This window comes from Gallinula chloropus (assembly GCF_964237585.1).
Source record: "Gallinula chloropus genome assembly, chromosome: 19".
Taxonomy (NCBI): Eukaryota; Metazoa; Chordata; class Aves; order Gruiformes; family Rallidae; genus Gallinula; species Gallinula chloropus.
This window is the reverse complement of record NC_140104.1, coordinates 6,659,746-6,682,862: the sequence shown is the minus strand read 5'-3', so window position 1 is coordinate 6,682,862 and position 23,117 is coordinate 6,659,746. Positions and strand designations below refer to the sequence as shown.

The following is a 23,117-nucleotide window of genomic DNA, read 5'->3' as shown; positions in this document are numbered from 1 at the left end:
CTGAGATTTGTTGTCTCTTCTGGAGCCATTCCCACCACCCCCAACCCTGGTCCCACTGTGGCTCCCCCAGGCTCCAAACACGGGCTCAGGCAGCGTGCGAGCTGGGGGGGGTGCTGGCTGCAGGGGAACCCCACAGGCCGGGTGGCTGCCGGTGCCTTGTCCTTGGTTTTGCACTTCCCAGGGACAGAATGAAACAGCTCCACACGTGGATGAGGAAAGAGTTTTATTTAGCAGCCATTCGGTGGCACAGAGCCACCCCAGAGCCCCCACCTGCCCCCCCCCCCCCCCACTCCTCCCACTCCTCTTCCCATTGCGTGTGGCCACCGCCACCCAGCTCTTCCCAGGGATTTGGAAAATGAAGATGGGGAGGGAATTAGAACAAACTAGGGATTGGAGGCTTTGGGACCTACCTGGCCTCCCAGCAGGGTGCTCACTCCAACCCCCACGGGCCCCTCTGCTGCGCACACGGGGCACGGGGCCACGCGGCCCCTCTTGTGCATGTGGCCGGTCCCCATGGGGATGAGCAGAGCATCTGCAGCCCCGGGGGGAGGGTGGTGATGCCCATGGGGTGGGTGTCCGGGCGCTGGCACCCTCCTGTGAGCCAGGTGCAGGTGGTGAGGAGCCCACGGGTCGCGGCGTTGCTCTCTTCTCCGTAGCCCACAGTACACTCATCCATAAAGTAGGAAACACTACACCCTGCAGTGCTGTTTAGTAGTGCTTTCTACTTTATGGGTGACTGCACTGTCTCTCAGTCGGTGTCCGGCGGTCGCTCTCCTCCGGCGAAGGGCTGCCCGGCTTCCGCCCGCGCGGGGCCACCTCCCGCGCCCCACGTGGCGCGGCCACAGGGCCCCCTTTGGCATCAGCGTGGCCAGGGTCGCAAACTGCAGGGCTGACCTTGCCCTGGGGACAGAGACCCTCAGCCAACGTCACTTCACGCCTCGGGGAGCCGTGCCAAGCATGGGGACATCCCGGTCCTCACGGGGGGGAGGTGCTGCCTCGTGCTCCCTCATCCTCCCCCTGAAACCCCATCCTGGGCGCAGGGGATGTTCTCACCTTGTCCCCAAGGCAGGGAAGCAACCCAACACCTCATCATCAGGGACAGCCTCGACTTGTCCCCAAAGGAAGGACTCCACCTAATGCTCCATCCTTGACATAGGAGCCCACTTTGACGTGCTCCCAGACCCCACCTCAGACCCCACCTGGTCATACAGAACAAAACTGCCTTGTTCCTGCAGGTGGGGACCCCACCCTGAACCCCATCATCCCCTCTCAGACCTCATCCTGGACATGGAGGATGCATTTTCTTTGCCCCCACGGGGAGATGTCCTCTTCATACCCGATCCCATTCACAGAGGACCCCCTTATCTTGTCCGCACAGTGGAGAACCCACCTTGAACTCTACTGTTGCCCTTCAAACCCCGTCCTGGTCTCAGAGGACCCCCCAACCTGGATCCCAAGGGTGAGGTTCCACCTCAAACTCCATCCTTGTCCCTCAAAACCCATCTGCGTCACAGAGGGCCCCCTTGTCACGGCCCCATGGTGGGGACCTCATGGTGAACTCCACCTGGGTGACAGGGTCCCTGCATTGCCTTGTCTGCATGGCGGGGACCCCACCCAAATCTCACTCTGGTCAGAAAGGACTTGTCCCATCCGGGGGGGGGGGCGGATCCTACAGCAAACCCAACCCCCATTACCTCTGAAATTTCCCCATAGGGGACCCCACCACATCTCTCCACCCTTTACTGAAGACCCCCTTGCCCCATCCCCCTGCCCCTGAGGCCACAGGACCTTCGCAGCCTGGGGCTCCCCATAGGACCCCACCTCTCCCCATCTGCCAGCCCCACGGAGACCCGTTCGCTGTCCCCACTGCCCTTTGGGGTGTGTGGTGGGGTAACCCGGTGGTCCCAGCACCCAAGTACCTCACCTCGACTTCCCCGCCAGCCTCCGCGTCCGCCCGCTCCCGCTCCCGCTGCCACCGAAAAGCCCCTGAGCCCAACTTCTGCTTTGGGCTCTTTCAGCCTCCGCCCAGGCGCCAACGTGGCGCCTCCTCCCTTGTGCCGCCCTGTTGCACCCCTCTCCCCAGGATGGAGGGGTGGGGGGGGAGGGCGGGGGGCACCCCCTTACCTGCCATCAGCCCCCAGCACCCACTGCCCCCCCTCAGAGTGGGATCGGGGCCACGGCCGCCGGCATCCCAGGAGACCCCACGCTGCTTCTCAAGTGCCACGTAGGCACCTTGGATGGTCCCTCCATTACCAGATCAGGGCGTGGATAGCCCGCGCTGGGTGCCGATGGCCCGTGCTGGGTGCTGACGGCCCGTGCTGGGTGCCAATGGCCCACGTCGGGTACCCATGGCCCACGCCAGGTACCGATGGCCCGTGGCCGGGTGCCGGTGGTGCTCGCCCGATGCCGGTGGCCCATGCCGGGTGTTGTCGGCGCATGTCGGGTCCTGGTGCGGTGTTGTGCTGCATGAGGCGACGGTGGTGGCCAAGGAGCAATGGGCCCCTGTGGGGAGAGGGGGCTGCTTTTAACCCCATCCTGCCCACGTGGCCACGACCACAGGAAGAGCCGTAGCTGCACAGGAGATAACGGTGCACGGGTCCCACCCAGCGCCACCCCACAGCCTGACCGCAGTCAGCTCAGCCGTGGGGTGAGGGGTGGGTGCTGCCGAGCACCGGAAGCACCAGGGGCTGTTGCAAAGCAGCCGGTTACGCTCTCCTGGGCTGCGCTGCCGAGGGCGACAAACATGTTTGTGCCAAAAAAAAAAAAAAGAGAGATTTAAAAAAAAAAATGGCTGTTTGCACAGGGCCACCAGCCCCAAACATCCCCCCCCGCCCCCCCCCCCAGCTGCACGGGGGCCAGGATGGCGGCACGGGGGAGCCAAGATGCTGTGTGGCTCCTCATCCATGTGCTCTTGCCCCATCCTCGTGGTGGGACCTGAGGAGGCCTATGGAGGAGCTGGCAGCCCGTGGTGGGGGTCTGCAGGCCTCAGGGTGCTGCCTGGGGATGGGGGTGAAGCCAGTGAGGATGTGGTTGCCGGTGGGGTGCGAGCCCTCGACCTGCTCTTTAGGAAACGTGTTGCCCAAGAGCCCCGGAGCCCATCACCCACTCTGAGCTCTGCAACAGCGACTTCCCTGGGCAGCCGTAACGGCTGATGGGGACCAGAGGCCCCTGGGGAGGAAAACACAAAGCCAGGTTTGGGGTGGTTTGCAGGCCCAGGTCGCTGTTAAACTGGGTTAAAAACTACAAGCTAAATCCCCAGAAGGGGCTGGAACTGGGACTGCATCCAGGCTGCGTCCGTCCGCGCGGCGGTTCCACGCGGCTCTGCATGAGGCACGTTTTTAGGCTGCCATGATTCACCCCCCACACCCCCCCCCCACCGATAATCCGGCAGCAGAGTTAAAGAACCAACCCTCTGGGGAGGTTTGCAGGAGGCAGGGGAAGAGCAAAGCCAAAAATACCCGAGCAGCAGCAGCAGAGTGAGAAGTGATGTGGCTGAGCAGTACGTGCGCTGAGGGCAGCAGCATTTTGGTGGAGGGGGAATTGGTCAGGAAACTCCAAACTGAGGTTTACAGGCTGCTTGGGGGTGTGGAGTCTCCTTCTCTGGAGATATTCCAGCCCTGTCTGGACACCGACCTGTGTGACCTGTCCCAGGGACCCTGCTTTGGCAGGGGGGTTGGACTTGATGAGCTCTGGAGGTCCCTTCCAACCCCTACGATGCTGTGAACTGCCCAAAGGATTTCACTGGCAAAACCTGCCCAGAAATGGCTGGAGCGAGTGTGTCCCCACACCTCCCGTCCCTGCCCAGTCTTCCACCCTTTGCTGGCCCCTCTGCCCATCTCCATCCCTGCTGGTCACCGGCCCCTCTGCTCCCCAGGCCAGCGAGAAGCTCAGCAGCAGCCAGGGGTGGTGATGTGTCCCCAGGGTCTGCCTGGCAGCCTGCACAGCTCCAGCCCTGGAGCATCATCCCTCTGCCTCACCAGAGGCACACAGCAAGCAGCTCCCTGCCAGCAGCAGAGGCCACCACATGCACGGCTGGTCCCACGGATGTGGTGCTGGGCTAGGTGAACATCATCTTGGGGGTATGAGCAGGTTGTTTCCCAACCCAGAGACCCCCTCCTTGGAGACAGCACCCAGCAAACACCAGACAGCATCCACCCTGGCGTGGTGACACAAGGGGTACAGGCAACCGTGTCCTTAGAGCAGAGCTGAAGAGCTTTTTTTTGATGCAGGAAGAGGCATCTTTGGTCCCAGAGGTGCTGCTGAGGGACTTTCCCCTGTGCTCTGGGGTTGAGGCCATGTTCCTTGCAGTGTGCCTTGCTGTGATGACAGGCTGGTCCCTGCTAAATACTGGGAAGCCGGGGTGCAGGGGAGGCAGGAAGCCAGCCCCTCACTGGTCCATTTAAGGCAAAGGCCAGATGAAGATGTTTCTGAATGGAGGCAGCTGGGAGACACCACGCTGGAGGGCAAAGATGTCAGGGGGGGAGGGCAAAGCACGTGGCTGGTGCTGGAGGATGTTGCCAGAGGAGTCCCCGGGGCAGGGAAGGAGCTGAGCCCTCACAAAATGGGGCAGAGCACTGCCTGCTGCCTGCCTGCACCCAGCCAGCTGCCGGGTGTGAGGAGCCGTGCTGGGGACCTGCGGTCGCCTTCCCATCAGGGAAGTGGGGGAGGTGACGCTTCCCCTTTCCCCAGCCGAGCAGCGACAGGAGGACATGACATTCTCTGTCAGGAACCGTCCTGAGATGGTTTCCTTCTGCCTGCGCTGCCTCGCAGCAAGGAGGAAATCAGCAGATCTGGTTTCTTGGCCTCAGACGAGGAGGGTCTGAGAGTCTCCAACTGATGATGAACTTACCACATCCCCAGGCATTGGTTAATTTTACCCACTGGCAAACGAGGCTGCAGGAATTTCTCCCCCCAGCCCGTGGCCCTGGAGCACTGGTCCTGCTCTGCTCGGCTCAGCGGGGCCAAAACAGCTCCCACAGGGCGGAAAGCGCGGAGGCTGCTTAGAGCTGAGGGAGGCCAACGTGCCTGCGCTTCCTCCCGCAGGGGCCTCATGAGAGCTTCTGCTCCCCGGCGCTCCCAGGGCCCCTCTTTGCACCCTGCCCACCTGCTCAGCATCACCCGGGGGACTTGCCGAGGGCCCAGCAGGGTGCTGGGTGCTGCGGCTCCCCTGGGGTGCAGCTCCCAAACCCCCCCCACAGTGGCACAGCTCCCTCAGCTCTGCCAGTCGAACACCCACAGCATCCCCATGCACACAAGGGAGCCCCCCAATTCTTGCTCTGCCTTGCACATGGGTGTGTGTGTGTGTGTACCTGCTGCCACCCCCCCACCACCCTGGAGCCGGGCTCCCCACAGCCTCCTCGGACACGGGGCTGTTGCTTTTCCAGTATCTCTCCCAGTATCGGCCAGCGCAGGGGAGCGGGAGCTGGGGGCTTGGGGGGCAGCAGCGTGGCCGGCGCCGGGCCGCGGGCAGGGGGAAGGGCCCTTGTCAGGCGGCGCAGCCCGGGCGCTGCGAAAGCGCTGATAGTTCTTATCGTGTCTTGCAGCAACTTCCCCTCCTCGGCTGTGGTCGTGGCGCTCGCTGAGCGCAGGGGAAGCGGCCGCCGCTCCAGCTGCCTTCATTCAGCCTCTTTAAAGGAGACAAAACTCCTGCCAGGCCCTGGGCCGTGGGCCCAGCCCAGTGCTGCCCCACCATGCCCACGTGGCTCCCATCCAGCCAGCACTGCCTGGGCCTGAGAGACGTGTGGAGGAGGAAGAGGAGGAGGAGGAAGGGGTTGGTTTCACCCAAAGGCTCCCTGAGTCCCTTCCAGTGACTGGGAGCCACTGGGAAAGTGGGGAGGTGGGGGAGGGGGGTGCTGCCAGCCCATATCCAGAACCTGCCCAGACCAGCACCTCTCAGCCAGACCCTCACTGGGCTCTTCAGTCATGTCACTGTTAACACTGAAGCCTAATGACTGTGCTGCCAACACAAGCCACCAGCTCGCCTCTCAGAGGAGGGCTTGAGGCCCAAGAGATGGGTGCAGCTTGCTCTGCTGTGCAGCACGAGGCTCAGCCTCACAAACACCCATCAGGACCAGGGGCTTCCATGGGCTCGGACCAGGCAGTGCTCCCAGAGCACACAGGGAGGGCTGCTGCTGCTGCACCCTCAGTCTACACCAGATCCTGGGAGCTTCTTGGACGGGCAGAGCATTGTTGCCACCACCCTGCCAGGCACAAAGGGACATGAGGAAGAACCTGCTGGCACAGCCGGGTGCCCACCTCTGCACCCTAAAGAGAGGGGCTGCCAGATGGGTGCAGGCTGAGCCTCCCCCATCCCCCCCTCCACCCATGGCTCCCTGCCAAGCACCAGTCTGTGACGCTGGTTGTGTGTGTGTGTGTTGGGGGGGGGATGCTCCCTGGGTGCTCCCACCCTGACACTCTACCCACACCGTGCCTGCGGCCCTGGGAAGCACCGCTGCCGGAGGGGCCGGGGTTGAAGCGGGGCCGTTAGGACTGAGTCAACTAGAAACTGCTGGGTGCAAGAGGCGGCGAGCGGGAGGCAAATGAGAGCCCGCCAAGGGAAACCTCAAAAAGGCGCCGTGACGCTGGCGGGCGGGCGCGGGGACACGCGCGGGCTGAGGCGGCCGCCTCGCTTTGCCCATATATAGACAAATCGCGGCCCGGCTGCGCCAATGGCGGCCGCGGGACCGTTGGGCTGGCGCCGGCGGGGCACAAAGTGCCCCAGCATTTTCCATGTCACCTGCTGCAACCGGCCTCGCAGGTGGGGGAAGGGGAGGCCACAGGTCAGGGGGCCTCAGCCCTCCCCCCCCCCCCCCTTTTGTGGCCCCCAGTGCTGCGCAGAGGGATGACTCCTGTTTTCCTCTTCCCTGCCTTAGTCCGAGCGTTGCGCAATCTCCTGGGGTGCTCGGTGCCAAGACCAAGGCTGTTTGGGAGGGGGGGGATGCTTGAAACGGAGCCCAGCAGGGATACAGAGGAAGGATGAAAGCTGCCCTGTGGTGCTAAGGACCACCCGGGGCAGGATGGGCTACAGAGATGTGGGGCTGAGCTCTGTGGTGCCAGTCCCTCTTTCCCCAGGGCTCCAGAACAAGAGGGCAGGAAGAGCTGTGCATCTCCAGGGTCCACAGGAGCCAAGGACTAGGCTGCCAGGATATACTATCCCCTGGATGTGTTCAAAAAAAGGGTAGATAAGGTACTTAGGGATATGGATTAACATAGGATGGGAATGGTTGGACTTGATGATCTTCAAAGGCCTCTTCCAACCTTGTGATTCAGGGATTCTGATGGTGCCTTTCCAGGCAGGCCAGGCTGTGCTGGGAGCGTGGTGTCAGAGCCCTCAGATTGGCCAAGGGGCCTGATGCTGTGGGCACTGGGGTGTGCTGAGACCCTGCCCCATACCACGTGCCTGGGCTGATGGGGGACCTGCCGGGGAGGTACAACACCCTCACCCAGCACGTGTCCCAGGGCTCTTTTTTGGCACTAAACAGCTTTACTGCAACTGCCTGTGCAGAGGGAGCATTCCCCTGGCATGGGGAAAGCTGCTTCCAACCTGCTTTGGGCAGAGCCTGGGTGATGCACGTCGGGCCAGGAGGAAGGAGGACAAGTGCCACCCAGGATGCAGCAGGAGGTCTGGGAGAGCTGAGAACAGGGTAGATAGCATCAGGTTCTTAAGTCCCTCCTGTGAGTTCAGCTGTGGTCTCATTTTTCCATTTTCCCTAGGGAAACATGCCCTCAGAACCCCCAGCCACCTTCACTGTCAGAGTGAGACCCAACTCTGCCCCACCAACCCTGGGTATCTCCCCTTCCCATGACACAGAGCTGCAGGAGCAGAAGAGGCAGGTGAGGGGTCTCAGCCAAGGGGAAGTTTGGGACCCTCCACCTGCTTCTCACGTCCCCTATCCACCAAAACCCCAAGTGTCAGCAGACCAGTGGGTTCAGAGGTGGCCACCACAAAGCAGCATAGAGCCTGGCTGCAGAAGAGCCTGCAAGGGCTGCCAATACCATCTGCACATGGCCTGTGCAGGCCTTCTTCAGGAGCCCACATCCCACCGGTCTGTGTCTCCTTTGCAGAGCAGAGCCCCCTCCTGCTGCTGCAATTCCTGAAGGGCAAACACCCAGAAGGCCCATCACACATCAGAGCTCCCGTTTTCCCTGCAGATCCCCCCCCAGCAGGGACCACATCCCACCTCCTCACCCACCTGCCCCCATCGCCAAGGAACCCCCCAGGGACAACACGTGTGGCAGCCGCGCTGGGTTTCTTCCACCCTGGGAAAGCTTTCTGAGCTGCTGGCACCTCCAAACCCTGCACCCATCCCCTCTGCAGCCTGCCTGAACAGCTGCTGCCGCAGGCCCCCTCCTCTCCCCACCACATCACACACACCTCCACGGCTGCTGCCCACAGGCCCCAACACACAGGCAATGGGCAGCATGGGCCCCCCGCTAACGGCACGCACCGTGGCTTTGCTGTCCTGCCTGCAGCAGTGCTTCCCCCAGCCCTGGCAGGGAGCTTGGGTACTGGCAGGACACCCCCGGTCATCTTCCCCTGCACAGCCACCCTGCCAGTTTCCTTGGCCAGTTCCCAAGGAAAACAGGTTTAAACTGGGATTCTCCCCCTCCCAGCACCTATCACCAAGGGTCTCCGCAGCCCTGCGGGAACCAGCCCCCCTCCCCACCCCCAGGGGCACAGGGGTGGCTGAGGGGCACCCCCGGGTCCACGTGTGGGAGGGCAGGGAGGCAGCAAGTGAAAGTGGATTTAGGGTGAATCAGGCCTGACGCGCGGCTGTAGCCGGCCCCACGGAGGTGACAGCGGGTGAGGAGGCCACGGCGTGGGCAGAGCATCCCCGGGAGCAGGGCTGGGGGTGCTCCCCTCGGCGGCAGCCCAGCCTGCTCCAACACACAGTTCAGGGGGTGGGGAAGGGCAGTGAGTGTGTGTGTGTGTGTCTGTGTGTGTGTGTAGCCCAGCTTGCCCACACTACACCACCAAGTCCAAGGTGAGCTGCTTTCCCCCTGGGCGGTGGGGAGCAGCATGCCTGGGCAGGTCCCAGTTCCTGGGGTGGGGGGGGAGTACACAGAAGGGCCCCACGCAGGTGGGGGCAGCTGGGCCGGGCCTTTCCCAGCAGCTGCTTCACACAGAGCAACTGGGTTCTGTGGTTTTGGAAACTCACTTTTCTGGCCCAGAGGGAGAGCTGGGGTATCGGTTCTCAAAACCTGCCTGAAGAAATCCACTGGCTCGTGCTTCCTGGCTGCCCCAGCACCACCCCCCCCCCACCGCTTCACCCCTACCCCGCTGCCTCAGAGCTGCCAGGCTGCTCAGGATGCCAAACCTGCAGGAATTTCAGGCCTGGCTGAAATATTTTGAGCGTCATTTGGTGCAGGGGAGGAGCTTCTTAAATTGCCTCAACGTACAGCTCCCTGCCTGCCTGCCTGACGCTGTCTCTCCTGATCACAGCCCCGGCCGCCGCCGCACATTTTTCCACCCATTTCTTCAACGTGAGTGCTTCCCTGCCCTACTTTCCTCAGCAGATGAAGCTCTGCATCCGTTTTTTTTTGCTTTTTCTGCTGCAACCCCAAGAAACCCGGAAGCTTCAGGCCTTTGGGTCTCACTGAACACACTCATTTCAGGTGTTTGCAGAGGGATCCAACCCGCAGCTCGAACAGCCTGGGGAGCGATGAATCACTCGGCTGGCGTGGGCTGGGAGATGCAGCGCAGGCGTGGGTGAAGAGGCCCACTACGCCAGCCTGAGGAGAGGCACTGGTTTTTTGGGGAAGCTCTGCAAGTTGTGAGGCAGAGGAGGTGCAGTGCTCTGTGAAAGACCACTGGTGTTCAGAGCAGCGTGCCTCTGGCTCTATTGCATTCACACCGCAGCCCCCAGCACTCTTAGCTCCTTGTAGCCAGGGTCAGATGTGCTTCCTGTGCAAGGGTGAGGGCTCTGTGGGGTTTAGAAGCCCCCCTGCCTTTCCCTGGGAGGCACAGTGACATGTACAGCAGCCTTGGGGACACTTTCCTAAGCTGAGCTCCCAGTCCTGGGCAGTATCTGTGTTCTTGCAGCTTCCTAAGAAGACCTGAAGCCCCACGCCCATGGACCGACATCAGGAGCTGGCTGAAGAAGCCCACCCTGCCCAGGGCCCTGCCCAGAGCCCTCACGTCATCTCTGTGCCATGGGGCCAAGGAACAGGGTGGCTTGGGATGGGGAAGGGGCCCTGATGTACCTCTGGTGTTCCATCAGCAGGGTCCTTCCCACCCCTGGAGCCAGCACGGGGGACGCGACCTCAGCACAGCCGCTGAGGAGCTGAGAGGGAGCAAAACCCACTGGGAAACCGGTGGGGAACGAGGATGTGCCCAAAGCTGTCTCACTCGGGCCTGTCTCCAGCAGCTTCACCCCTGCTCCAGCCCCGCTCCACGACGCCGTGCTGCCACCCGGTGGCACCCGAGGGGTGATGCTCCGAGGGCTGGGCACGGCCGGACCAAACCCACCCCCCCCCCATGACCTGGAGGTCCACGGCTGCCGCCTCCGACCCGCAGCACCCTGCACAGTCGCTCCCAGGCTGCCGGGGCAGTCGCAGCGCTCACACAGACCTGACCCACCAGGTCTTTCTGAGGGGCATCAGCAGCGTGGGCTGCAGCCAAGCCAGCCTGGAGGACAGCCCCCAGGTAACTGAAGTGCTCTGGATATTCACCAAGGATGCATAAAAGCCACGGCCAACTCCCTCCTCTGTCTGAGGACATGAACCTCCTGCTCTGGCTTCCCAAGAATCAGCTCCAACACCCAGACCAGGGGCTGAGGCACCCTCAGCTCCTCACAAAAAGCCATCTACGCCTGGAGGTGTGTGCTGGGGCCCAAAGCCACCACTGACACACCCTAGACCTGGCCTGCACCAGGCAAAGCCTCATGTCTGCAAGTCCCCAAGAGAAATGTGGCTTAAGACATCTTCATTGTGACACTGTGGCCCCCACACAGCCCCCTGCCCATGGCAGCCTTCTCCAGCCACACACCTGAAGCCCTGCAGCCAGCCCAGCTCCAGCTGACATGCAGTGCCAGCGACTCTTTCTCAGGCCAGGTCTACAGCCCAGCACAGACAAGAGCACGTTGCCTCCTGAGAGCAGCACTCCCCAACAGCAACACCTTCACTGTAGCCACTTCCACCCCAGGTCAGAGGGCTGTATTTCAGGCTGTATTGCTTTCCCACTGTTTTCTGCTGAAAATACAAACTGGGCTTTCCAGTGACACGATTATCTCAGGGGGAAAAGGAGACCAAACCCACAAGAAGATACTTATTTCACAGAGCTACTGATCCAGGACTCTGCCCTTGGACAAGGCTCCTTTGAGTGGTGGCTGCTGCTGAACTACAAAAGAAATTAAGCCAAGACTCATCAGTTAATGAGACCTAATCCCTCAGGAGCCCGTGCAGTGCAGAGGCTGCCCTAGCTGACACAACAGCCAGACGTCTCCAAACAGGAGTCTGGATGGGGCTTCCACCACTGCTTGCCCCAAGCCACTTCCAACCATGGCAGCAGGGCACTGCTCTGGCTCTGCCTGCCCCACAGCCCAGCAGCCTGTACAGGGCCCTGCAGACCAACCCAGGTACTGTGACCCCCAGCAGCCACCAGCACACGATGCAAACCAAGCAGCTCGCCCAGCATGAGCTGTAAGGCACAAATCCCCAGCCTGCTCGCTCCTACCCCTCCAATTCTGGCAGGGCAGGGACCCCCTTTTGGGCCTGGAGTTTGTCCCATGGCATACACACTGTCATGGAACAGTGACAGCGGGTGTAGGGTCCAGTTACAGGGATGGGGCTGAGTGTGAAACCCCTCAACACACCCTCCATGTCCTGTGGCAGGTGAGACCAGTGCCCGGGTGTACAGATGGACTTGGCTCCGACCAGGAAGCATGTTTTATTGATGTATATACACTGCTATACCCCAGCTCTCCTCTTTTCTCTACCAACTGTAAAAACCTTGTGCATCAACACTACAGGCTGCTTTCCCAGCCCTACTCACACCCACCCCCCCCCCATCAAGGCTCAAATAAATCTCCATGGGCTGCATGTGCAGACGGTGGTACAGCAAAGTCCAGAAGTTCTGAGCAAGAGGAGCTGAGCCAGCGAGTCCAGGCTCACATTCCCACATGCTAAAGCTAAAAGGTTTCAGTGCTGTGCCCCACATACCCTCTGTGAACACAGCACTGGGGAATCCTTTGGGCTGCACAAGAGCCCCTTAGGTTTTTATAGCTGTGTCTCGGGACTTGTAAGCCACACCACGGCTCTTCAGCTCTCGGACGATACCTGCAGCAAGGAGACAAGCACATGTCAGTATTCTCTAGGGATGGGGAGCCCTGAAATCACAGGGTTGCTCTGTCATGCAGCCTTCACTGCAGGGATCAAGAACTGGACAGTCATCTTCTTCGTTCGTGTTCCCTCTTCTAGCTTAAATGCCTAGACAGGGATCCCCCACACCAGATCTTTTCCAGGTTCTTTTCTAAGGCAGATCTTGTTCTGCCTTGGAAAAGAACCAGATAAAGATTTTATTTACATTCTATCCTACCTGAAAATATTCCAATATTATCATTGTGCTGAACAAGTCAAGCTTTTACGAGTACTTCTGAGCTTCTTCTGTGACCTGCCTGCACACCCCAGCTCCTCAGGAACTCCTTAGGAACAGCACTAGCAGGAGAGCACCAAGGGGTCCAGCACAGCTCTCCCCAGTGCCCCACGCCAAGCTCGAGTGCAGCCTGCTTGCCACATGCTCCCCTGACCCCTCACTCCTCCCTGTGACACAAGGAAGGGCTGAGCAAGGCCAGAGGCAGCGTGTCCCACCTGCACTCCCCCTGCCTGCTGCCCTCTGTTCCCTGCCCATAGCTGCACTGAGCTCAGAGCATCATCTGCTGCACTCCAGCTATCTCAGGTGCACCCAAAGCCGTGCCAGCGGGCCCTGGCTTCAAGCCTCATGATGTTCCAGCTCCTTCCCAATGCAGATGGTGGAGGTGAGAAACAAGGAGCCTGGGATTCACCCTGGGGTTATAGAATTGCAACGCTCCTGGGAAGGGGCACAGGAGTCTGCTCTGGGCCCACACACAGGGCAGGGGCTCTCAGCTAGACAGACGGTGCAGTCGCTGCATTTCAGAGATAAGGCCAACCTCTGCACCCTCCACTCCATCTATAAGCACACAGAACCCACCTTAATGTAAGCCCCTGGCATGGAGACACAATGGAAACAGGCATCTGCTTACCAAGACTGCCCTAACAGCACCATTTCTTTGGACAAACCTTTGTTTCCCTGTAGCTGAATGGTTTGAAATGCGCTCACGGTCTGGAGTCACCCTTCAATCACAGCTTCTCCCTCCGGGGGCCTGCCTGCTACCACAGGTTTTAACCAGCAGCATCTTCAGTAGCAACCTCTGGCAGCCACAGTGCTGAATGACTGCGGGCAGAAAACCTGCCAGCAGAGCCCTGACACCATCCCTCCCCTCCCACCCAGCATCTCCCTCACCCACACAGTGTGTGCTCTGCCCACAACGCTGTGGGCTCTGCTCACTGAACACCCAAACCTGGATTTCATCATACAGGTACAGCACAACGCACAGCCCAGTTTGTCACCTCGGCAATGGCCACAGCCCCATGCACAGAATAATCCCTCAGCTGCCCTCTGTGCAGGAGCCTGTGTTACCTTGGGGCAGGCGGCCGGTCACAGACACTGCGTAGACACCTGGCTTGAAGTTACCTGGGGGAAAGAAAACACCAAGTTACTCCAATGGCAGCAGCTGGGTGGGCAAACATTCCTACCAGCCAGTCTAGGCAGATCCCCCCCTTCATCGGGCACAGAAATCCCCTCCGCAGCACCCCACAGCATCTCCCACTGCCCCAGACAAGGGTTTGCTGGAGGAAAGCAATCCCTGGCTCCCAAAACAGCCAGGAAAGACCACTCACTGATTCGCTGCCACTTGGAGACCCAGCTGTCCTCAGGGCTCATCATGGCGATGATCCTGCGGGAGGGATGGCAGTGAGGGGCTGTATCCCGGACCGGTGCCACCACGGCATCCCCAGGCACCCTGGGGACCCGCGACCCCACTCACCCATCGAAGGAGGAGCTGGTGCAGTCGTACACCATGTCCCGGTTGCCCTTCATCTGCAGGTAGGCATCGCAGTTGTCGCAGCCGTCGTACTCGAACTGCTCGATGGTCTGAGGGGGGGGGGGGGGCGGGCAGAGGCATCAACGCGGGGCCGGGGGAGGAGGGACCGGGCCCTGCCGGGCCTGGGGCGGCCGCAGGGGCGAGGGGACAGCCCCGTGGAAGCCGGGGGCGGGAGGGGGGGCCGGGCAGGACACGGGGACGGACGCGGGCTTCGCCGGGGGAAGGGAGGGGGCCCCGGGAAGAGAGGCAAGGCCCGTCGGGGCGGGGAAGCGCGCAGAGGCCGGGGAAGGCCCGAGCCGGGCGGCAGCGGGGTAGAGGAGCCCGGGCCGGGGCAGGGAGGCGCGGGCCGGGCAGGGGATGTCCCGGGACGGAGGGCAAGGGGGAGGCCTGGGCGGGGAGCGGCCCCGGGACCGAGCGCACCTTGACGAGGGAGCAGAGCAGGCAGGCGCGGAGGTGCCGCAGGTCCTTGGGGACGGTCTCCAGCGCCATCGCGCCGCCGCCGCCGCCTGCGCTTCCGCCGCGCAGGCGCAGAGCGGGGCCGAGCCGGGCCTGGCAGCGGCGGTGGAGGCCGCTGGGGACCGGGGCCGCCGCCTCCGTAGCCCGGGGGAGGGCGGCAGAGAGCGGAGGGAGGCGGGGCGGGCCCCGGCGGTGCGGGCCCCGCCGCCAGGCCGCAGCCGGAGCCGTTCCCCGCCGTGGCGGCGGCCCGAGGCGCCTTGGGCAGCGCAGCCCCGATGGGTCGGTGGGGAGAACAAAACCAGGCGAGCAGAGCGGGTACATGGATAAATATATTAGTAAATAAATATATTTCTGCGCACATCAGCATATTCACACATCTTTTGTTTCTATCGGACATAAATATACAGGGTTTGCATAGATATAAAACGTATTCTTCCGGGTTTGGGTTTTTTTTTTGCTTCTTTTTTTTGTGTCATAATTTACTCCCCAGCCCCAGGAGCCAGGACAGACTCGGAGAAAATAAAACAAAAACCAAACAAAATTACCCCGACAACCAAAAAAAAAACCCCCCTATATTCACATTTCAAAAGGATCTGAATGTTCTAAAAGGCACAGGACAGGCTCTGTGTGGGAATGGAGGATGTCCAGCCAGCCCTGGTACCCATCCCGGTTGGGTGGGAGGTCCTGGGAAGGCTGCAGTCCCTGGGGAAGGGCTGGGGTTTCGGGCAGAGCGAGTTTGGGGTGCTCTGGCTTCCATCTTGTTTTCAGCTGGGACTCTGGGTGCATCGAAGGAAAACGAGCTCCACTCTACTGCAGTGATGCTGAAGAAATTCAGTAACGCAGCCCAAGGGTACTGAGCACTCAGAAGCATCGCAGTGCAGGAACTGAGAGGACCCGTTCCCCATTTTCTCAGGTATCGCTTCTTCCCTTCCAAGTGGCCAAGGATGGGAGCCCATCTACAGAAGGGATCTTAAAAACCACCATCCCAGAGAGTTCCTCCCTCTCCTCCCACCTGAAAACCCACTGAGACAGACCTGCACACTGTCATTCAGCTCAGGAAGCGCCGGGGAGGGTGGCCCAGCATCTAGGATGGCTGTTTGCTTGGATGAAAAGGAGCAGCAGCATAACATCAGGAAAGGAAAACACTTGAAAGCAGGCACCACCCTGCACAGCCTGGTAATACTGCAGTAGGGAGTGGAAAGGGTACATTAGTACTGACCGCTTTCAAGAAGCTTGGGGCTTGCTGCAGGTTCAGAGCCCTCCAGAGAGGGGGACCTTTAGGCTGCAAACTAGATGCTCGTTCCTTTGAGGCAGTGAAATGTATCCCTCGATGCTCTTGGCCCTCTTGACTCCTAAAGAAACCAGTGAGAGCACCCAGAATTCCTGACCCTCCCCTCTGTAATGTCATCTGAGCCCCTCAGGATGGTAAAGGATGTGGGGAGCTGGTGGAGATAAGCCATGGGCTACATGCACGAGAAGCTGAACTAGACTCACTCCTGGGGTTATTTTTCATCCAGTTTAAGACTGACTTTCCTGCAGGGAAGAAAACACCTGAGCTCCTGTCTTCTGCTTGCTCTGGACAAGAAGAGCCTGAAAAAGTTAAAATATGGTTCTGCTGGGTTCTTTGATGAAAGAAGTTCAGCTCTTCTCTAGACTGAGAGGTCCTGCAGTGACCCACTCCCAAGAGACAAGGAATGAACGCTAGCAAGGGAATAATGGTTTGTTTAACACAGTGCTGACTTTTAACACCATCACTTGAATGTCAGTGACTGCTTAGCAGCTGGGACAAACACGCCTTGTCCAAAGATGAAGGGCAGCAGACCCTGTAAAAAGCTTTCCTCCCCAAGGAAGGAAGGCAGAGGCAGGGTAAGAACTGAGACTCCCTAACCAGTGTGCTTTCTCAAGCTGGAGAAGTTGCTGCTTTGAAGCAAGGCACAGAAAAAGCTTAGGGAGCACTGAGCAGATGAGGGAAGTCTGTCCCTACACTGGGTTTCAGATTGACAGGAGATACCTTCAGGTCCAGTGCTGTATCCTTGCTAATGCTTCCTTAGCACTAACTCTGGAAACACTTGGTGCTGTACAAACCTGCACTTCACGTGGAAACCTGGCTGCTTCTTTGGCCTGAATGGTCATTTAGGGCAATGAACTCATCAGTCTAATTCCCTGCTGTGTGAAAACCCTTTTGGGTTCTCTGTGCTTTGAATTTGTCGGGTTTTATTTTACTTGAATGTTCCCAAATGATGAGATGTAGGAACTTAGAACTTGTAACATGAAAAAAAACCCAAACAAAACCAAACAAAACCCAGCCCACAAGTGGGAGGGGGGGGAGAATAATAACCCAAGAGCCTAGCAATTTCTCAAGGTTTCTCTCTCCATCATCAAAATGTTAGAAAAGGCAGAAGGATGTTTTGAAAACTTCCTTTGCAGGATCATTTAATGTGTCTCAGAAACACGAAGGTAAGGCTGGGGTGTGGACAGGGCTCTGCTCTGCATTTATTATGGATGCTTCTGCTGGGACATTTTGCCATGTCTTGGGGCAACAAGGGAGGAAGGAGAGAAGCAGGAGCCAGGTGAACTCAAGAATTTTTCCTGCGACGGGCACCTCAGGCTTGAAATATGCTCGACAAAGGAGTAGCTTCAAACAGGGCTGCCCATCACCCCTCCTTTGAGGAGGAGTTAAGAGGATGAGTGAAAGGCTTGTTCACACTGCCAGATGAGAGGGTGGATTCTTTGCAATGGAAAGAGCCTGGCCCAGCTCCTTCCCAGAAACGCTGACATTGTCCCTATGTCTTTGCCTCTCCTGCTGCTGGCAAAACACAGCAAAGGGCTGAGATGGCGTCAGCTGAGGGGCAGTGAGGTGATCAGAAGTGGTGAGATCTGTTGGCTTCCAATGAAGTCAGAAGAAGCAGGGCAGACCTGCGAGTGCTGAGATGGAGAAGAGCTTGTTCCTGTGTCTGAAATAAGAGTGGAAAAGTTAAAATGAAGAAGTCTGGCTTTTGACCTAAGTGAGGAAATGAAGTCAGGAGCTACCAGGCCACAGAAAGTAACTTCTGCAGCTTTTGGTCTTGAAGGCTGGTTTATTTTTGAAGTGTTTAGCAAAACCTTCTGTGGCATGAACATGCCAAAATAGCAGCTTGCACTCACTCCACGAGCTCTCCAGCTGGTGACTCCCAAGACCGGTCTCTGAGTGAGCCAGCCCACACAGACCAATGCCACAGGATGAAGAGGAGCTGCTGGTGCCTTCAGAGGAGAAAGGGGCCTGGAGAACACAACTCTTTTGTGTTTGCATGACCACTGCAGTGTGTGAACACGTGAGGATACCGCCAGTGTCACGTGGCTGATCTGCAGGCTGCGTCTTGGCGTGGGCCGTGCAGGTCAGGGCTGGTTCCTACACGTTGCCTGTGCAGACAGCAAGATGGGAGCTCCTCCACAGCTGGTACACTGAGCATCTTTGTCTGTTCCAGCTCTCCAGTAAGTAAACAGTCCAGTGTTTTATTAAACTGAGTGTTCATGGACATCCTGGACCTCCTCTTCAGATCCTGCATTCAAAGGAAAGGAAAAGAAGCGTCAGCTGTGGCTGGCTGGATGCTCCTGGACTCTGCAGCTGCTGGGGCCTTGTCCCTGCTATACAGAGAGCAGATGCTGCAGTGAGAGACACCAAGTTTCTCACAGTGTTTTGGACAAACTTTTCTGGCCACCTCCCCCATCAGTTCAGTCCTTTAAGCTAAAGCAGAGTAAAACATCAACCGTCCAGCTGCTCTTTAAAGGCTTCAGAAGACACAGGCTAAGGGGGTGGCACACCCCAGCAGTCACATCGCTACTAGATGTTTGCTTTTGAGGCTTTTTGATGTTTATTCTGTCAGGAAGACCTGTAGTGCCATTGAAAGCATGACTTGGAACAGAAAATAACACTGATTCATGTTCACACGGTGCCAGGGCAGCGCCTTCCAGGGACCGGGGACAACAGCAGCAGGAACACCAGACAGCAGACACAGGCTGCAGGTGGTGTGTGTGTGCAGGGAAGGGACTGCACGTGTGTTTCATGGTGTCCAGGTTCCTGGGTGTCTCTCAAGCCTGCCCAGAGCTCTCACACAGGGCCAGCGTGGCCCAGTCAAGGCAGATGTGTTATTTCTCACATTTCCATTTCCCTGAACGTCCCTGAGATGAAACCCAAAACAAATCCCCATATTTACAGTTAGCCAGAGAAAGCAATTCAAAACAACTGTTGGGAAGTCACAGCAAATCCTTGTTTGCTATAAATCACCCACCAGAACAGGACCTCTGACAAACCAGTGTGTAGGAAGAAACCAAATGAGGTTCTGCTTAGGAACTGGAGTTAATCCCCAAGGGAAAATGAATGCTCCAGCACAGAGTTGTGTATCTCTGTGTGTGCAGGTATGGTCAGAGTGCCCAAAGTGAGAGTTTGAGGTTAGCTGGTGCTTGTGCTTTTTGCCACCAGCACACTGAACAAGCCACTGCCAACTGCTCCTCATGTATGTGCCAGGAGAAAGGGACTGTACAGTCACTCTGTGGTCAGCTGGGTGCCCCCAGTCTCCAATAGCATTATTAAAATGTTTTCTGAAAATGGTGCCTGTGTGGGTGTCCTCTGCTGTACAAACACAAGGGAAGGTTAAAGAAAGGTCTAGAATTCGCTCGGCTGCTGGGTACCTTGGCCATACACCAGAAGTCTCGTTCTTCAGGTATCAGGTTTTCATGGTGATTTTTTCCACCCTCTAATCCCTTTCCCCCTCTCTAGTAAAGATCAAAGCCGTGACATGAAAGGGAATGGCTGAGAGGAGAGGCAGGAGATGGAGGAGAGGAGGAGGATGCTGCCAGCATGCTGCAGGAGGTGAGATTTCCCAGAGAGAGAAATCAAGCGATTTCATCAGCCTGTGCTGGGACAAAGTCTGTGCACTGGGGTGGCTGAGGAAGCCATATAGCTGTAACCCACTGCTACTTGCCTGGCTTCTCTTAAAAGGATCCATTCAGCATTGCTTGAGGACTGATTGCCAGGGGAGAGGACTCCCAGATACTGTCTCCCAGTCAAGAGAGGCAGGGATGTGTCTTTATGCAAACCCCACCAAAAATATCTGGTGAGGGGGCTCGAGGAAGCAGCAGAAACTCCACAGTCATGAAAGTGTCTCTGGGATCATCCCTAGCACATGGGCAATGGCTGTGGGCAGCGTTATTCCCTGTGATGCCAGTGCAGGGGAGTTTCTCCAGGGGCTGTGGACCAGAATCCTGCCTCACCTTGCAGCAGGGCGAGGTGAGCACACACCCACAGGGTGCTGCATCCCACGGGAGCACCCTCAGCTTCTGGAAACCCTGGTTTAGGGACTTCCTGAGCCAGAGATTGTATTTGCATCTCTGCATTTGATAGCTCTTGATCTAAGGCTCTCAAACCCATTTTACTTCTGGCACCTACATCCTGTGGGCCATGAGCACCAGCTTCACCACGCTGTTACCTCACTGGGTGCCTTAAAGCTTCTCGCTGCCCTGTGATTTACTGTGCCATGAGCAGCAGCCTCATCTGCCTTCTCCCTTGCTCTCCTCATTTCATACCCTTTCATATCCTCTGCTAATCATCTTTTTCCCACCTGAAAGTCTCCATATGCTTTCTGTTTTCTCAGCAAAACCCCACTGTGGTGATTGTACTCGATACCTTTCTGCTCTGCTCCCCAGCCTGCCGTGTCCTGTTCTGAGCAGCAGTGGATGCTACCCCAGCCTGATGCACTTGGCATCTTCTGCTTGTCCCTGGCTGTTCCCAGCTAGCTCCTAATAATAATAATAATTGGATTTTTATTTAGAAGTGGCTTTGCTCACTTGTGGCATCTTGTGTTACTTGGATGGGATGTCACCCAGCACTCTTCCCTGCTAACTCAGTACTGGATGCTCCTTCTGCAACACTTTGCAATGAGTTTTAAAGCTGAAGGATTTTATAAACTTGCCCAGGTTATTCATGAGCTTGCTGAAAGGTGCAGACAGTTGGGAGAACTCCACTTTCCTCCTTCTCCAAGTACCTTTCCTTCAATAAGACTGATGTGGACTTGGTCTGGTATTTTTTAGCCAGTTATTTACCTGTAAGAGCACCTTCCCTTTTGTTCTTTGAGAGCCTCATTCCCCAAAAGACCGGCGAGGCGTTGCCTCTTGCTACAAAAGCTGTGCTGCCTCCTCCTCTGGATTTCACGTTTAGCCCTGTGCCTACAAGTCAGACCCTGTATTTGAATTTTTAATGATGTGCTTGGCAGGAAAGTCAGGCTCATCGTCCTGTGGCTTCGGCTATTTCCAGCCGATATCGCCCCCAGCTCTTCCTCCTGGCTCTGGGCAGCCCACGTCCAGGGCTTAGAGTTCTGTGCACAAAGCCCAGGGGACTGACCTGTAGCCCTGGCAACTTGTTACTAGCCACTTCAGTGATGTGCTTCAGGCATACTACTCATGCTGATGGGTTGGTTTATGAGGGATCCTCTGCCACATGCCCTGGATGGAGACGTGACAGGGTGAGAACCCCCTGGAGCCCTTCCTGCTGAGCACCAGAGCAGTGAATTCAGCTGGCTCTGCTGTGATGCTGGTACAGCCCTTGAACATCCCTGAGACCTGTGCTGCTCCCTGTGCCTGCAGAGCCTCCAGCAGCCTTCTTCCTTCTGATGGGGCTGACAACGTTTGCACTAATAGTCTCTCGTTTCCATGGGTTACTCACAGAAATCCCTCCCGGCCTGCCTGAGTGAGGGTCTGCACTCTCTACTGACAGTCTAGCCACAGCTAGGGCCTTTGGAAGAACAGCTTCTTGCTTCTAGCCACCCTCTCTGCTCCACTGCTTGGCCAGCCCCTTTCTGGGGGCTTTCAACAACCCCCATGCCCCAAAGCATCTTATTCTTTTGACCCCCTCCTTTAGCAATTCAGTGATGAAGATTCTCATGTGCATGTGGTCTCCTCCTCCGCAGCCCAAGCCAATGCAGCGTGTTCTAACCCCAGCACCACGCTGCTCCTCCTCAGGGATTTGTGTGTGGCTGGTCATGGGACTTCACGCTCTCCTGAATGCGTGGCGTCCCTCCCCTGCCACCAGAAGAGACACAGTCTTTTCCTCTCTGTAATTTCACCCAGGAATTACAGGGTCCCTCTGTCTGTTTGGTTTTTAAACTGGTTTTCGGAAAAGTTTATGTCAGAACTTTAATTTCAAGCCAGGCTTTCTGATTCACCCACTTACATTTTTAGCCTTGCAACATTTATCTAGAGGCTTGTGTGCATTTCTCCTTGGTCTCCTGGTCTAGTTTTTGTGTTCTGCTTGCAGGGGACTGTCTATTGAGAATGTTCTTTGCTCTTTTTATTTGTTCTCTATTGATTTATGTCCAGTCCCTTTCTAAGATAAAGAACCGATGTGACTGTAACTCAGAGGTTGTGTCAACCAGTGTGTTTTCAGCTTGATGGCTTTTCTGCATAAGCTCTGCATGACCTCCTGCTCTCTTCAGCTGCCCTCAGTTCCTCCCTTTCTGTGCATTCTGTCCATCTTACAAGGAGATTCTGACTCTCTGGCTGGCCCTGAAAGCTTTTTCAGAAGCTACTGCAGTCAAACAGACACACAGGCACACTGGTCTCAACCCCCCTGGTCCTTCTAGGGTGGTAAGAGGGGATGAAGGCTGCACGTGCTTGGCACAGCAGGCTGGCACTGGCTTTGGGTGAGTGTCAGCCTTCCCCCACCCTGCCCTCCAGAGGTGGGCACAGGTCTGGGCTGCTGGGACTGTCCACAAAGACACAGCAGCACCACAGCACGGATCCTCACAGTGCCCCCGGCACTGCGGCACCCAGCGCCCCGCATTACCTGCACAGGCTCCTGCTCTGGGCATTTGGGGGGGGTCCTCTCTGTTTTTTGAAATGAGAGCTCACAGCAGCTCCCGAGCAGCCTGCCCACGCCAGGAGCACTCTCTGTATGCAGGGGTCCCCTGCCACCATGCTGGGAGGGCTGCGTGTCCTGGCCATGCCTCTGCCCACTGCCTCCAGCTCAGGCACATCAAGCTACTGGCAAACCAGCCCCTGCTGCCTCCTCATCACCAAACAGCAGCACCCCTCCAGGCCTTGTGAACAGCCCTGGTACCTGCAGCGTCTGTGCCTGGGAAAAGGAAAATCCATCTGTTCCTGGGAGTCTGGGAGCCCAGAGCGCCGCAGGCAGCCAGCACCGTGCCCCCAGCCAGCCCATCCTCCTCCTCCTCCTCGGCAGGTGCCTCACTACCAGGAGCCGGGTGAGGCGCAGGGCTGGATAGACGAGCATGGGGAGGAAGTTATTATCTCCTCAGCACAATGGGCACGGTGAGTCACGAGTGTCAGGCCTGCATTTTAACAGAAATTAGGCAGCTAGATCTGTACTTGGTACCTGCATCAAAATGATTTGCCCGAGGACCTGCAGTGAGTCAGTGGCAGGGAGAGGAAGGGAGCCAGGCTCTGCTCAGAGCCAGCACCTGCCCGTGCTGACAGGCAGGTTGCTGATTTCAGAGCCTGAGAGAGCAAGACCTGGGAGCTAAACTCAGTTAGGGTCTTTGGAGCAGCCTC

The 23,117-nt window shown here is 58.0% G+C and overlaps 2 protein-coding genes across 2 annotated transcripts in view; both read right to left on the bottom strand.

The window, feature by feature from the left end:
• Positions 1-11,873: 11,873 nt before the first annotated feature.
• SUPT4H1 (SPT4 homolog, DSIF elongation factor subunit) lies at positions 11,874-14,634 on the bottom strand. The gene is made up of 5 exons (XM_084272845.1): positions 14,541-14,634; positions 14,064-14,170; positions 13,918-13,973; positions 13,658-13,711; positions 11,874-12,276 (listed from the first exon to the last, which is right to left on the bottom strand). The coding sequence occupies exons 1-5, from the start codon at positions 14,607-14,609 to the stop codon at positions 12,209-12,211; spliced, it is 354 nt and encodes a 117-aa protein (XP_084128971.1). The 5' UTR covers positions 14,610-14,634; the 3' UTR covers positions 11,874-12,208.
• Positions 14,635-17,668: 3,034 nt separating this feature from the next.
• The window catches only part of RNF43 (ring finger protein 43), a gene marked incomplete at its 5' end in the record, with an annotated part of 49,586 nt that continues 44,137 nt past the window's right edge, over positions 17,669-23,117 (bottom strand). Inside the window, one exon of the mRNA XM_084272947.1 lies at positions 17,669-18,115. Within this exon, the coding sequence (XP_084129073.1) occupies positions 18,072-18,115 (44 nt within the window). The 3' untranslated portion in view covers positions 17,669-18,071. The remainder of the gene's footprint in view (positions 18,116-23,117) is intronic.

What these genes read in the sequence shown, in the direction of transcription:
- SUPT4H1 (XM_084272845.1), bottom strand. Translation starts at nt 14,609, where the DNA reads ATGGCGCTGGAGACCGTCCCCAAGGACCTGCGGCACCTCCGCGCCTGC. An exon ending in TGCTCTGCTCCCTCGTCAAG is followed by an intron (nt 14,171 to 14,540) that starts GTGCGCTCGGTC and finishes CCCCCCCCTCAG; the next exon opens with ACCATCGAGCAGTTCGAGTA. An exon ending in ACCAGCTCCTCCTTCGATGG is followed by an intron (nt 13,974 to 14,063) that starts GTGAGTGGGGTC and finishes TCCCTCCCGCAG; the next exon opens with GATCATCGCCATGATGAGCC.